Here is a 16,693-nt window from a genome sequence, read left to right on the forward strand (position 1 = left end):
GGACAGATTAAAGAAAATCTGCAGCAAAAAAAAAGCACCAACAAATCTTTGAACTTAAAAAATAAAATAGTTGTGGGGAAAATCGAAAGAATGAAGTCATTAGAGCAAAGGTAAACAGCAGAGTAGGGTGACAATTGTCCGACGAACACTACAACAAATAGCCAATATATTTCTGGACAATGAATAAGTAGCCATGTCATCTGTGTTAAAGGGGAAATGACTAATTATAGCTATTTTACATGTAATCAACACTTTCCACAAAACTCACCTGTGCAGGTGTGGTTTTGATTCCTTGTGCACTGCCGTGATAAATGTAGACTTTTCCTGCCCCGCCGTCTTCATAAGGAGCTCCAACAGCAATATCTGAATGAAAATGGCAACCAGTTTACTTGGGATCAACTGGTTAACAAAAATAACTATGCATAGAGATGGCAGCTAAATACCTTGGAATGAGTCTTGATTGAGATCTCCAATGCTTTCCACGGCCAGTCCGAACATGGAGTCTTTGGTCCCGTTTAGACGAATAGGGGTGACCCTCTCCCACCTTCCTGCCTGGTTGATGTAAACAAAAACTGCTCCTCCGATGTCCCTGTCCTTCATGTAGAACTGAGGGGCTCCTACGACCACATCCTGCCATCTAAATTAAAGATGGAACGTTAAAAATCACCACAAAGAGTATTGATTTAGTATAGTATACTTAAAATATGAAATACCATTTTCCACTAGGATTAAAATATCTATAATCTAAAGCACATTAAAGTCAGTTTTTCTTACCCATCACCATTCAGGTCAACCACAGCCAAGTCATATCCAAAAGAAGATCCAAGTCCAGGTCCCTGCAGAGTGTGCTCCACCACAAGTCTGCCTGAGGCTTCATTTTCTTTCCTCAGAAACACCACAGCTCCACTGTGATTGGCTCTGGGTGCTCCAGCCACCACCGTCAGGCCACGACTCCTAGTGATTTTGTGCCCCGAATCAAGAGAAAACCCTAGAGTGGGATAAATATAGGGCATTAATTTGATATTTTACACCAAGGACCAGGCTTAACGGCATTCACCATGCACCCTTACGTCATGTAGTTGCACTAAGTGACCTGTAGGGGTCACTTGTGCAGCAATAAGGACCATATGCTTTCCTGTCATTTTTCTCCAGCAGCTGGTAACAATGATGGGAAAACTGCTTACAATATGAGTCTGTTTCTTATACACACAATTGATTCTTTTATTTGTTTAAGATGTGCAGTTGTGTAAATGAAGAAATTGTTTTCATAAACAACACACAAGGCTCCTACTACTATATCACTGAATTTAAGGAGACAATTCAGTTATTTCCTGAGAGATAAGAGCTGTTTTTAGCTTTTGCGACCACTTTAAAACATGCTGATTTAATCCTGTAACCAGCCATCATTCTTTTAAAATAAACATTTCTAACCTGGATTCTAATTGCATTGCTACTATTACCTTAATCTAGGAGATTTAAAGACAATTGCCATGACTAATATTCAGACAAAATTGGAACTACAATTTACTGATGGCTGTGTTACACGTATTTTTGGATAGACACTCACCAAGGTAGCTGTTAGCAGGTAGAGGCACAAGCTCAGGGTTTGAGAGATGCTCATCTCCGATCTCATACGGGCCGTCATCATATACTCCCATCTCCAGCAGAGTATTGTTCTTCTGCTCCACTCGTACAATACCTGCAGAGGATGTTTAATTTAGGTGTTTTTAAAAATTAAAAAAGCATTAACATCACATAAATTGTTTAAATGTAGTGATTATGAAAAAGTTTTCACCCCCTTGAATATTTTACTCTTTTATTGATGATATAAATCAATCATGGTCAATTTGATTTGGCTTTTTTAACAAAAAAAACTATTTAATGTCAAAGTGAAAACAGTTTCTACAAAATAATTTCAATTAAATAAAAATATGTAAGGTAAATAAGAGATTGCAAAAATCTGTTTGTAAAGTCCAGTCACTGGTCAATAAGTATTCCTGGCTATCATTACACCATGATGACAAAAGAACACTCCATCATAAAGAAATGGAAGGAATATGGTACATGTGTAAACTGCTTAGATCAGGCCATCCTCTCAAATTTAGGTAGCATGCAAGGAGACTAAGACACCTATGACTACTCTGAAGGAGTTTCAAGCTTCAGCAGCTGAGATGGGAGAGACTCTGCATATACCTGCGGCTGTCCTTCATCAGTCAGAGCTTTATGGAAGAGGGGCAGAGAGAAAGCCACTGTTGAAGAAAACCCATATCATATCAGGACTAGAGTTCACCAAAAGGCATGTGGGAGACTCCATGGTCAAGTTGGAGAAAGTTCTTTGGTCTGATGAGACCAAAATGTTGCTTTTTGGCCATCAGACAAGACGCCAAACACTGACATCACCACAAACACACCATCTCCACTGTGAAGCATGGTGGTGGCGGCATTATGCTGTGGGGATGCTTCTCAGCAGCCAGCCCTGGAAGGCTTGTAAACATAGAGGGTAAAATATCCAGCAAATATACATGGAAATCCTGGAGGACAATCTTATTCAGTCTGCACAAGAACTACAGCTTGGGAGATGTATTTTCCAGCAAGACAATGACCTGAAGCATCCAGCAAAAACTACAGAGAAATGCTTTTAAAGACTACAAGGTGAATATTCTGGATCCACCTATTGACACAGACTCAGTGCTGTGACTGCAGCCAAAGGTGCATCTACTAAATACCGACTTGGAGGGGAAGAATATTGATGCATTCACTTATTTTACCGTATATTTTTATTTAATTGACGTTACTTTGTAGATTTCTTTTTCACTTTGACATTAAAGCGTTTTTTTTGGTAAATATTTTTTTCAAAAAAAGCCAGATTACATTGACCATGGTTGATGTATAAAACCAATAAAAGGGTAAAACATCCAAGGGGGTGAATACTTCTCATAGCCACTGTGGAGACTATAAAGCTCTAATTTGTGTTTACCTTTCCAGTTGTAAGCCCCTGGTGCTCCAAACACCACATAATGGTAGTCTTTGGTGAATGTGGCAGCCAAACCCTGCTGACAAGATCCAAACATCTCATGACCTCTGGTTCTGCCTTCACAGAAGTTCCAGTTTCCTCCGTCCTCATCAGAGGAAGAGTCGATGGTCAGGTCCTGACTCAGCACATAACAGCGGCCGGTGATGTCCCGGGACTCCTGAGGCGTGTTAACAAACAGACGCCTCTGATAGCGATGAGCACAGGTCTAAAAAAAAAACCCCACAGGTTTAGGTTGATGTATGGACATAGTAAGAGCAAACACAGGCGGGAAATAATGGTTCATATGATCAGTCTGACTTACCACAATCTTTCCTCCAGGTCCCTGACTCTGAACCGTCACCCCCATCCACTGATTCTCCTTGTTCTCAACTCGTATGTTCTCTTTAAAACAGGAGAGAAAAATGTGAGCATGGTAACAGTTCTTTATAAGCCAGATGAATGATTGCAGTAGGCAGGTAACTCACCTTCACTGTCAAACACAACACGCTCACAGTCATTGGTCTGGGTGATTTCACATTTATAGAGGCCTCCTGTGATGTTGGCAGTCTGTTTCCCCAAGGCTCGGGCTCTGGGTGCCCCTATCAACAGCCTGACGAAGAACACAAAACAATAATTGAGTCAGTTTGTGGTGGATTCAAAGATCAAGGGAGAAACAGAGATTTATTTTCATAAAGCTACCCGTAGATGCCTTGACTATCTGTGACTCCATGTATATCAGATGACCAATTGTGACATCACTGGCATAGCAACGACAAGAGTGCAAGTTCTGGGTCGTCTGGGAAGAGGATGCAACATGTCTGGCGGGTTTCAAAACACTGATGTTTTTGCCTTGTTGGCAGAGGAATTAGTTTCACTTCTTTATGAAAATTGGTCATAATGAAAGCCACATAAGCAAATCCCGTCTGGTTCATCTCAGGCCAGGGCATTTGTTATCACTAACCTGCCTGTCTACAGACTTCAGAATATAGGGGTTACAATGAAATTCTGTATCTTGTTGAGATGGCGACAGATCTGTTATATTAATTAGAATAAAACTTGCTCAAGCAAATAGCAATAGTGTATTTCCAGTGTGATCTCAAGCGACAACCTCCAGTCCTGAAAAATGAAGCCAATGCAGAAGTGCAAAAACACTGCAGTATCGCAAGTGTCCACTTGAGGCATAGCTGCAGAAACACTGGAAGTCACGCACACAACACATGTTAAAAAGCTGTTTATTACACTAGGAATAAACTGGTTTACAGCCTGGTTCAAAAAACCAGACATGTCTCAATAGCTAATGTCTTCATGTGCTCTCACTGTACGGGGGGTGAATTTACTTGTACCACAACCGTTTCAGTTATATTTAGGAAAAATCTCACTGCACTCTGATTGGTGCGTCTCATTTGATTGACAGATAGCTTGACAGGCAGAAGCTATCTATCTGTCAACCAGAATGCTAGCTAGCTAGTTGACAGGAAGTTGAGCTCAGTGGGCACGCTCTTATCTGCCATTAGGTTGATCCAAAGTTTGGTTGAGATGGCAATTTCAATATGGAAGCCGCCGCAGATTGGCTTCAAAAGCTGCTTGAGTCCGCCTAATAAATTGGGTAAATTGCCTGGTTGCCGGGAAACCAGAGCAGTTGGCAGCAAGAAAAATGCACTCTTAAGTTATATCTTGGACTTGTAGTGTTTTTCACAATGAAGTTGACAACATATGTTGAAACCTGTGAAAACAAAGAAGATGGATGGTCCAGGACACCTTTGAGAGAAAGAACGGGAAGTTTCCAACAAGAAAAACCCCAAAAAGGTGAAAAGAAGACCTAAGTCTCAACTACAATCCTGGCTAGCTTAAAAGCTAACAACAACTGCCAGTAACTGCCAAGGAACACAGCCTGATCAACAGGAGATTACTGGATGCTACCTACTGAGGTTGCATGGGGCGGCGCGTACGAACACAGCGGCCGGACGCTCCATCACTAGCAGCAAAACAAAGCCCTACACTTAGCCTACACCACAACTGACAGCATGCCAACGGAGTTTACATCTTTCCTGATGGAGATTATCTGGAGAATGGGGTGCTTGGAGGTTGACAGGAGGAGGACGTGGAGCAGCACGACACCTACAGCCAGTGGGGAGGAGGCAGCGACAGCATTGTGCGAAAAGGAGAAAGCGGGGCAAACAAGCCGGGCTGGAGGCTAGGCTAATGGCAGCCCCACACAAACCTGCCCTACCAAGCATCTTTCTCCCAGATGCCTGCTCCCTCGCCAGCAGGATGGATGACATGAGGCTGCGGGTTTCTAACTACCGCTTGGACCACTGTGTTTGCTGCTACAGAGAAGACTGCCAACGTAATTTTGTTGCATTTTTACAATGCAATAACAATAAATGACTATCTGTCTATTGCAGTCAAAAGACTGATGTCACGCAGGCTTTGTCCAAGTCTTTTTACAGTCTATGTGTGATCTATGTACCCATATTTGGTTATGGTTCACTATTATTTTGTTACAGTTATTGTTACTAGTAAAAGAATTTCAAAAGTAACCTAAAAATACCTGAATCTAGTTCATGTCAGCTCCAGGAAGATAAACAAACAAACTCCCTCTTTTGTGATATTATTAACTAATGTTAAACATTTACTGGCTGTTTTATTTAAGTTGCTAGTTGAATATTTTTCGGGACGAATGATTGACTGAATTCAGGCGGTTAAATGCCAGTTGTGCTCAATCATTCTGTCAAAGAGAAGATGTTCTGATAAGAGACAAACCAGAAAATGTCAGTGCGAGACAGTGGAGCACTGTTCAGACATTCTGCAGAGGGCAGTGGAGCAGTGAGGCAGACAATTTGGAGCGTGTTCACTCCTCTGTTCAAACACAGTTCACTGACCACAGCCTCTCCTCTAAACCCACATTCTCACAGAGCCTGGACCAGTGTGAAAAGAGGATGTGTTTCGGGGATGACATTATCAGAAACACTTATCTGATGACAAGGATTTCTTTCACACATTGATTGTAGGAAATATGCCTGCTAAAAACAGAAAGTTGGAGCAAAGATTATTTCTAATGGTTAATATTTTCACATACTCTAAATGCTTTTTTGCTTGACTAAAAATAAACATGAATTGGGATAGCTAGTACATGACTGAGACCTGAACATGCTGTGCTTACATCAAGGTTAAGCATTGTTCTCAACCTCTTTGAAACATTTGCAACATGTTGGCTGCATCTGTAACCTTCTGCACACTGAGAAAATGCAAGCTTTGCTGTTGTAAGACAGAGACAAAGTAAAACTGTATATATTATTTCCTGTGTGGTGTAGCAGAGTCCATCCTGCTTTGAAAAGCATCCTAGAAAAATATTTGGTTGGTAACTATGTGGGTAAACTCAACATTATGCAATCTTAACAATCTAGCAAACAACTGAACAGCCAATCCTCTTTATTGTTGATTTGTCTGTAAAGACGTGTTTTATTAAGACCAAACAGCTTACACAAATAAAAAAAAACTGTATCATATTTGAAGTTCTTTATACATAGGGAAGGAGCTCCGACACCCGAGAAGAGCTAGAGCCATTGCTCCTTCAGTCAGATGAGCCTGTCAATGAGGCTTGGGTATCTGATTAGGATGCATCCTGGCAGCCCCCCTGTGGAAGTCTACCTGGCTGATCCAAAAGGGAGGAGTCCCCAGGTCAGATACAAAGAGGATTATATGTATAAGATGGGGTGAAAAAAAGTTGCTGAGAATAGGGTTGTTTGGGTTGACTGGATGGATGAATGCATGCATGGATGGATGGATGGATGGATGGATGGATGGATGGATGCATGCATGGATGGACAGACGGATGGACAGATGGCTGGGTGGGTGGTTGGGTGAGTGGATGGATGGATGGATAGATGGATGGATGGATAGGAGGGTTGGTGGGTGGATTGTTGGTTGATTGGTTGGTCTGTTGGTTGCATGCATGGATGGAGGGGTGGATGGATGGATGGATGGATGGATGGTTAGTTGCTTGTTTGGTTGGATGGATGGATGGATGGGTAGGTTGATGGATGGTTGGTTGGGTGGGTGGGTTGGTGAGTAGATGTGTGCTTGGTTGGTTGGATGGATGGTTGGTTGATTGGATTGATGGACTGCCCTTGGTATTAGAGAGAAGTAACCCTGCAGTAACCCAAAAGTTACTTGCATATTGGATTAACCATGCTAGCTTTTTAAAAAGCCAAAGTTATTTCAGAAATTGGCTTAAAACCATGCTTGGCACATTAGATATGCTATTTCATACATCCATGGCATGGGATATATTTCACATCCATCTGGACAATCTCCCATTGTCTGTGTTTGGGAAGACTTGAGCTACATCTGAGCTTATTGCTCCACAAGCCTGTAAGTAACTTCTGCTCTGGCATCTCCTATGATCAAATTCATACCTCTTATTCCTTTGCTAACCTTGCCCTCTAGGTGTATAAGTATTGTTTATAGTGAAAATAACTCATCCTACCTCCCTAAAACATTGAAATGATGACATATCATAAATCATTACTGTTGAAAATGTAAAAAGAGAGATTGTTTTGGTATGTAGTTATATGACAGCTACTCCATGGCAGAGCTTGCATGCATTAAAAATAGCCCTCTACTGATTTCAGTCTGTGTCAGCTCTTACAGTATTAATTTTGGCCTTAAAATAGTTTTACCATCTCTAAAAACTAGATCAGCTGACCTAAAACTATGGCATAAATATACAGTAAGTTTAGGCCTTCTATGGTTTCAGTATGGTTACATAATTATAACTGCCAAAACTAATTGAATAGGAGTCTTTAAGTACATGTTGGGATGGGAGGCTATACCATGTTTGAGGTGACCAGAGTGTGTAGGAATTTTCTCAAAGAACAGAGGAAATCCTGACATGAGGAAAATCTCTCCACCCTTTTCTCCTCCTCGTTACGCCGCTGTTCCCTCAGTGACACATCTACTGATCTGTGCCATAGCTCTGTGAATCATCTTCAGCCCAACAAAGAGTCTGCTTACAAAGGCCTTACATATTTCTGATTCTTCTGAGAATCAGTAAACTGAGTTGAAGTTAAGAACAATTGTCATACTTTTCTGCCAAGCTCAATACAATTTTTTCCCTGAATCAACAGGGATGTTGTTACAAGTTCAAATTATTAGGCACACATATGAAAAACAACAATAATCTACAGGAATAATCTCTCAGGAATTACATCTGAGCATTGTCAAGATTTCATGTGAATGGGAGACTATTACACAGACTAAGTGATGTTTATAAAATCAGTTTGAAAGTGTTTGACAGTAAACATAAGATCTTTGAGAATTTAAAATGATGTCCAACTCCAATCTAACGAGGTACCGCCACTCCAGTTACATAAATCTTTGGGCACTGTGTAAAATGTAAAAAAGCAATAATATGCAGATCTCATAAACCTACATTTTTGGCAACAGGTCAGTGATCTGAGTGGGTATAAAAAGGAGCATATCAGAGACATAGAGGTTCCCAAATCTGCAAGAATCTGCACCTAAAAACTGTGGAGCAATTTCAGAAAAATGTTACTTGATATAAAACTGTGAAGACTTTTTACATCCCACAATCAGCAGTGCATAATGTCATTGAAAGATTCATAGAATTTTGAGAAATTTTTGTGCGCAACTGACAAGGTCAAAGGTCAGAATGATCTTCAGTCCCTCTGGAACCACTGCGTTGAAAACAGGCATTAATCCGTACCAAAAATCACTACATGGGCTCAAGAACACTCAGAAATCCTTGTCTGTCAACACAGTTCCTGGGTCATCCACAGATGCAAGTTAAAGCTGGATCATGCAAAGAAGCCATATATGACTGATTCAGAAATGCAGCTGTCTCAGAAGTTCATTTAAAATGGACTGAGGCACAATGGAAAACTTTTCTGTGGTCAAATTAATAAAAATCTGAAATACTTCTTTGAAACCACAGACGTCGTGCCCTGTGGATTATAGGGGAGAGGGCAAATAGATCAAAAGCCTGCATCTCTGATGGTATGGGGTTACATTAGTGCCTATGGTGTGGGCATCTTACACATCTATAAAGGCTCTATCAATCACCAGTTACCAACAGAAAACATTTGGAGCATCAGAAAATAAAAGATCCAGCAGGTGACCCAGGACTTTGAGCAGCTACACTGTAAAAACAAATATGAGGGCCCAATGTAAAATAACTATATATAACAAGTTTCACAGCTTTTTGTGTTGAAGGACCCAACTTAAAACTTCATGTTGCAATTAAGTTGACATAACATACTGACAACTAAAGATTTAAAGTTGGCTGAGAATGGTTCCAAATAAAATGAAGAAGAAATAAACATTTCAATTGACTTAACTAAAGTAGTTAGCCATTTTTGTCCCCCTGAAAAGGGCAACCAATATGTTACAATTTGTTCACTCAACATTAAACAAGCTGGACTTTTTACTGTGTACATCAGACAAGAATGAGACAACATTCCTCTCCCAAACTCCAGCGATTTGCCCCCTCACTTCCCAGACATTTAAAGACTGTTGTTATAAGAAGATGGTAAGCCAGACACTGGTAAACATGGCCCCGTCCCTACTTTTTTGAGATGTGTTGCTGCCGTCAAATTTAAAATGAGGTAATATTTTTCATGAAATTGTTCAATATCTCAGCTTAAAAATCTGATTTGCTGTTTATGTTCTATTATGAATCAAATATGGGTTGATGAGATTTGCAAATCATTACATTTTGTTTTTGTTGCATTTTACACAGCGCCCCAACTTTTTGGGAATTGGGGTTGTATTAAAAGCCATTTTGAGAATCCTTGTGCAGAGTGTTGTTGCCAAAATGTTGTCTCCTGAATGTAGCATTGATTTAACACTAAAAACAAACTTTTTTTCAGTTTTCAGGGAATATCTTCAGTGTAAACATGGTAATTTAGCCCAACATAGCTCTAATTCTCATCACATTTGCAGCGACTTTTAATATGTAAAATATAAAATAAATATAGCGTGTTTACAGACCCATTTTAGATTTTGCCTCACAAGTATTCATCACTACTGATCTCCTCTGCTAAAAATAAGATTAAATGCATGACCCTGTCTGTAGTAAAACCCCAGATTTATGACAAAGCAGTGACATGTGTGAAGGAAAACTCCTTCAACATAACAGCAGAGCTTCTCAGGAAAGTGTCACATGTTGAATTTAGCAAGTATCTGACGGGCAACATTGACATTTACACGCAAGACTGGCTGACACATTACCTAGTTTTGAGTTTGGAAAGACGCTTTTGCAGCAGAGAAAGATGCAATGTCTACTTGAGATTCTTATGAAGGCCTAAAGAAGCTAGCAGTCAAAAACATTTAACTAAAAACATCAAACCGTGCAGATAAAAGAGATGTCTCCAGCTAAAGCTTCAGGCTTTACTGAAAAAACTTATTGGTAATACAAACACTGGACTGGAACCAGTTCGGTAGCTCATAACAGATGTTTTAGCTGTGACATATGGTACATGTTACACCATAGGTAACAGGAAATTGTACTACAGCACAGTAAAATGTTCAAGAATTTGTATTGCACCTGATATTACATTCTTAAAAACATCTGCACCAAAAAGGGTGACTAAAGTTCAGTTAACCAGCTTAAAAGATGGTATAGAAGTTTAGAATAGTTAAATTTTATCATTACTGTGCAAGGCTACAAAAATCATCATCCAGTATGCAGTGTGAGACCATGTCCCATCATGCAACTTGTCTTTCAGTGCAGTGTCAATGGGAATGCACAGCGAGAGCTGAGGGTTTGCAGAGTGATCTCACCAGCCTTTGTTAGCAGATGTGGGCCGGAGCTCATCCAGCTGTGCACTCAAAGCCACAAGAACTTCTGCAGCTGTTCTAACTGTTTCAGTTTACACAGACTCACACAGCTATTACTTTGATTGGTGCTGACCTGTGATTGGCTGGGCAGCACAGAATAGATCATGAGTAAAAAAAAAAATACAGATTTTTCATTTTTAGTTTTAACTGCATTTTTAATCATTTCTTAGCAAAATAATCTCTCTGCAAATGAGCCAAACTTCATGTTAAGTTGGAGAGGAATGTCTAGACTCATGATTCACTGATGCATTTCATCTATCAGGTTACATGAGCACAGATGGTCAGACATGTCCACTCAAATGGCCATTTTGCTCTGGTTTCTTTCACTTGGTGTTAAATCCACATCACTAACCTGTCACATTATTCATGGAAGAGTCATCCAGTTGCCTCTCTGCAAGACTGTGTTCAGCTATATTCATCAGAAACCAGTATGAGATATGATAAAACCATCGTGCTCTTAATGAGCTTGCCGGGAGAAAAGGCTGTAACAGACTGAATTAATCACCAGAGGGTTAGTTTAATCTCTACAGACCCATAGGATAAATCTAGCTTCTGCAAGAATGAACAGGCAGCTGAATTTAGTCTATCTCGTCACACATGTTGCTTTCCATCAGCGTTTCAAAAGAGGACCCTGTACATGAGCCAGCACCCTTCTCCTCACATCTGATTCATTCTAATGACTTTAATGTAAGCAGTGATTTCCAGTAGAGCTTCACAGCTGCTGGAGATCATCATCAAACACATGCTCCAATAAGAACAAAAGAGAGAGACAGATGCAGAGTGTGACACACTGCCGCTGCTTTCTGGTTTTGGACAGCGGTCAGTTTTAAGTCAGACGCTGCTGTTCGTTACCTGCTGCTGTGAGCTCTAATGTGCTTTCACTTGACTCGTTTGGCTGATTCTGGCAGGGTCACATGAGGATTTAGAGCTGAGATCATAGCAGAGAGGTGAGGGATATTTTCCAGTTATGATAAAGTAAAGGGAGGAGTGTTTATGGATGGTAAGATGGACCCCGAATGTTTCCAACAAGGATGTGAAGGGAGATGATGGGCTGCAACCAAAAAAAATTACTCAATTTTCTGCATAGTTTGTGTATTAAACAATTCATTTTCAGAGAAGCCTAACCAACATTTGCATTAACTAGTAACAGACAAAGACAGGACACTTGATCTTGGTTAAATGACTCATCGTTTGGGACACTTTTAAGAATAAATGAAAAATCTCTGATTCAAGCTTCTCAATATAACGCTGGTTTCTTGCAGGGTTTTTGATAGGATGATGGGATGTTACATGTTATTTCATGTGATACCACAACAGCAAAACAGAAGTCCTAGGTACACAATGTTGGGTCATTTATGGTTTTTGATTTGGATTTTGATCAGTGTATATGTGCAATGATCAAGACAGTCTGGTTGCAAACGCCAGATCTTAGACGCCAATTCTTGCAGACTGCTATTGTGAGGCACCGCCGTTGTCAGGATGGAAATACACGCTAAAACTTGCAAAATAAAACTGGATTTAGCTTCCTGTAAGGTAAGGATTAAGGCAAGAACTAAGATACCAAAGTCAAAAACCTAATGACTAGGGGTTGACTGATTATCGAGACAAATATTTGGTCTGTGGTTGATTATTGTATCAGTATTTTATTTTAATGATAATCGAAGAAGTAAATTATTCAAAAGGTGCACTGTTTGGTTCCAGTGCAAAATGTGTTTTCTTCTCTACCTTGACTTTCACTCTCCACAGTCTTAACAAATGTCCTTACTAAAAGACAATCTGATTGGCTAGATATCCCACAAATACTAGCCAATCAACACTTAAGCCTGGGTACTACTGACACAGTGAGCTGATGGCATCACTTCCTGATTTCCTGCTACTGCTGTGTTGCTTTGTGCCATTCTTCAGGCTGACAAAGCTAGGACTGAATTGGTTATTTGCCTTCATTTTTACCTCCACCAAGGAGTTTATGTGATCGGCAGGGTTTGTTAGTTTGTTAGTTAGTTAGTTAGTTTGTTAGTTTGTTTGTTAGCAACATAATTTAAAAAGTTGTGGACAGACTTTGATGAAATTTTCAGGAAATGTCAGAAATGGCATAAAGAAGAACTGATTAGATTTTGGGAGTGATCCGGATCACCGTCTGGATCCAGGATTTTTTTCAAAGGATTCTTTACTATTGGGAGATAGGGCTAATGGCGGAGGTCAGCGCTCTCTGATAATGCAGTTTAGCTTTGCCACATTAAGTAGGCTACATTGTACATCACAAAAAATGCATATCATTACCAAGTATTGATTATTGGTCTCCTGAACAACTAATAATCAGTATCTGTCCTTAAAAACAAATATCATTTGACCCCTACTTATTACAAAATGTTCAATAAAGCCGAGTAAGTAGTTTGCTTTCAGCAGTGCTTCCCAACTGGGGAGCTCTAGAGGAACTGTACGTGGGCTGTGAGAGGCCATTTACCAGAACTAAAAATCATAGAAATAAAACAAATAAAATATAAAATCCTATTTTACATGGTCATAAGATACTTGGGTACTCATTATTATTTTAAGTCAAAGAAATAACAAAGAACATTGAAAAGTTTCACTAATGCTAGCTTTTATCCTTTTTTTGTCTGATGTATACAACCGGTGTCATGGTTTAACTGGAGTTGGATTAACCTGTGACACCCTGCAAACATTCCACTATGCTGCTACGCTCCTGATTTTAAGAATTTATCATTGTCTTTAGAGACATTGGTGCTAACTGGGAAGAGTTAACTGTGCACAAAGTACGTCTGTGGAGATGAAGATGAGATAAAAGAAGTTACAAAAACTGTAGCCTTTTTTCAGCTTTAACTTTAATTAAAGCTAACACAGTTACATTGGCTTATGTAGCAACACTGACTATGTAAATAGCATAGCTACATTAGCTTTAGCTAAAGCACATTGCTACATTGGCTTATGTAGGAATGTTAACTATGTAAATAGCATAGCTACGTTAGCTTTAGCTAAAGCTTACATTGCTACATTGGCTTGTGTAAGAACTATGTAGCTCATGTCTTGTTCTTGTAACTACTTCTAAAATGGGTCTGAATAATTCAATCCTGAATTTAACCTCTGACCTTTGATTCTGTTTCTTTTATGAGATGCTGCTTTAATGTTTGCAATGTGGTAAATTTATGGACGTAACTGTTTTACTTTGTTAAGGAATAAAGTTGAATTTAGAAAAATAAAACTTCTAAAATATTACATCACCAGTTCTGACAGAGGTGACGTCTCAAAGTAGCAGTCTCGAGATATATCGAGATATGACTTTGGTCCATATTTCCAAGCCCTTTTTGTTGATACGGTTATGAAGCCTGTGATGTAAGGATCAGATAATAGGAAAAGGGGTCAAGTCAAGGTCTCAGACACCAAGTGAGTGTTTCAATAATTCTTGTTTTTTCCAGACAAAGGTACAAAACACAGATATACTCAGTAATATGGGGCAAACAGCAACACTGAAGATGTTGCAACAAAGATTTTCAAGTTATCCTTGGCATTTCTTTAACTATTTATCAAAACTGTTGAAATAAAACTCCTCTCTTTGAAAATAAATGGTGCCTTCAATCACTATTGGATTTCTACCTTCTCTCAGACGTTACCAAAAATAACAAACAGTGATAATGTATGTTTACGTTCTCAAAAGCTTTTTTCTCTCAGCCTGGCATGTCGAGTGAATCTTCACCTTCCTCTTACTTTTACTGGCTGCAAACCAACAATCAAGCCAGTGTGACATTTCAAGCCTCTGTTTGCCCAACAAATATTACATCCACTTTCATGACTTTCCCCCTCTTTACACTTATCAGCTCTGACAAAAGCAAACGTGCCTCATTTCAGGAAAGCACAAAGGAAGCCTTGCTGGAAAAAATATATTAAAGGGCTGCCTTTCCGTCAAAACACCAGGTAGATAAAATTCCTCAACTTAAGCCTAATCTATGTGATCTTAGGGGAAATCTCTCTAAATCCCGCTATCAGGAATTCTTATCCCTGCTCTCTGTGTCTCGACATGCTGCAGCAGGCTCCTGTGTCTGCTGTACAGTAGCTTTTGCATGCAGCCTCACCCAGACCACCCCACCCTGGATGCCTCCTCTCTTTACCCCCCTCACACTTTGCAGGGCAGGGGGGGTCACACTGCTGATGTCTTCTCTGACCCCTCAGGGCTGACCAGAGGAAATGATTCACTGCAGCGCATGTCAGCATCAGAGGGAGTCATTGTTACGCTACATTATGGAAACACTTTACCCATGAATGTGGCTATTTTATAGGAAAATCTGCCTGAAATGTGTAAACAGCTGATCAAGGGATTAAGATAAGGATGATTTTTGATTGATTTAACTTATAATTATTCTATAATAGCAAATAACTTAGGAAAGAGAGAGTAAAGTAGTGTGGAGTTAAGATCACTTGTTAAGTCTCAGTAGGCTACTAAATTACAATATATATAGATTAACATCTTGGTCTGGCATATTACCTTCATAGGTCAAAACTGTTCAAATTGCTATTTGTATTGAATAACTAATGGATTAATCGACCGACAGAGCCACATCAGACATCCCTCTTTACAAAGCTCCCTCAGTTTGACCTCGCAGGCACATTTGCATCACAGTCATAACCATTGTTTATCCACTTGTTGTCTTTCAGCTCCTTCCCCTTTTACATCCAAAGCACCACAGGGAGACACACAACCTCTAAAGAAAAGAAGAATAAAAAAACAGCCAAAATCTGACAAGGCTTTGGTGGATACACTTTCTATTTAAATAGGAGCTGACGTCACAACAAGTGAATGAAATGCCTTTTATTAGGAGGAGGAGGATGTTTTATGTAGGAGGATGTTTTAAGTCCAAGGTATTCAGCAATAATATTAGGCTAAATTAAACTAGCTTGAAGAATGGTAAAGTTCAGATTAAGCCCACGTCTCTACTAATTAAACTGAACCTGCTTCGTCAGGTGCATCTAAACGGAGACATACAGGAGGAAAGTACCAAGAGAAGAACGTTTAAGTTGAGAATAAACTTTCAGGAATCACTCACATCCGTTGGTCCGGGTTGAGCTGCCGGTGCATGGCGAGAGAGAACCCGAACAGGCTCCCCGGTTCTCCGTCTTTCCTGATGACATGACTGGTGTCGAGGTTGAAGGCAAGCACCGCACCTTGCTTCAGAGAAAAAAAATAAAACAAAAGTGCAGCTAAAGCAGCAGGAGCTCCTCCTCGTAGCAGCATTGCAGCGCTGTACAGATGTGCCCCGTTCAAACCAAAGCTAAGAGCCGCCGCTGACCCCGGTGCTCCTCTCTGATCAGCCGCTGCTGTTTGACTGAAAGCTGCCGTCGCGGCTCGTGCTGGCTCTGTGTGCGCTCGTGCTCCACTGCGCCCCTTCAGGTCAACAGGGCGAATGACACTGCTTAGAAAGAGCTGGTGGAAAGGACAGTATTCAAAGAAGTAAGCTTAACAAAAATACATCATGATGCAGTGTTGGACTCAGGTGTTTGAGGGACAGGACAGAGCATGATTAAGTGAACTAGTTAGAAATCTTAGTCGAGCTTTAAAGTTTATTTATATTCATATTTCTGTTATTATTGTAATTGTTATCAGTATTATACCTACTACTCCACTGTAAAACAGATGAACAATTATTAACCATTTAGCTGCTGATTTGACAAAAATACACAAAGAGGGCATTTGGTCCTGTTTTGCCAATTTGAGGGCAATTAAGGGGGCACTTTGTCAAATGTGTCTATTTTGAGGGCACTTTAGAGGGCATTTTGGCAAATTTTGTCTAGTATGTGGGCACTTATGAG

General features: G+C 40.0%; 1 protein-coding gene across 3 annotated transcripts in view; it reads right to left on the reverse strand.

Moving 5' to 3' along the window:
- The window catches only part of itga6a (integrin, alpha 6a), a 29,108-nt gene extending 12,919 nt beyond the window's left edge, over positions 1 to 16,189 (reverse strand). For all 3 annotated transcript variants that reach the window (XM_041807044.1, XM_041807045.1, XM_041807046.1), the window contains exons 1-8: positions 15,931 to 16,189; positions 3,499 to 3,623; positions 3,336 to 3,415; positions 2,978 to 3,239; positions 1,568 to 1,699; positions 775 to 988; positions 444 to 637; positions 269 to 363 (exon numbers count right to left, since the gene is read on the reverse strand). In XM_041807044.1, the coding sequence (XP_041662978.1) occupies positions 269 to 363; positions 444 to 637; positions 775 to 988; positions 1,568 to 1,699; positions 2,978 to 3,239; positions 3,336 to 3,415; positions 3,499 to 3,623; positions 15,931 to 16,118 (1,290 nt within the window). In that variant the 5' untranslated portion in view covers positions 16,119 to 16,189. The remainder of the gene's footprint in view (positions 1 to 268; positions 364 to 443; positions 638 to 774; positions 989 to 1,567; positions 1,700 to 2,977; positions 3,240 to 3,335; positions 3,416 to 3,498; positions 3,624 to 15,930) is intronic.
- Between the last annotated feature and the right edge of the window lie 504 nt (positions 16,190 to 16,693).

Source organism: Cheilinus undulatus, linkage group 15 (assembly GCF_018320785.1).
Source record: "Cheilinus undulatus linkage group 15, ASM1832078v1, whole genome shotgun sequence".
Taxonomy (NCBI): Eukaryota; Metazoa; Chordata; class Actinopteri; order Labriformes; family Labridae; genus Cheilinus; species Cheilinus undulatus.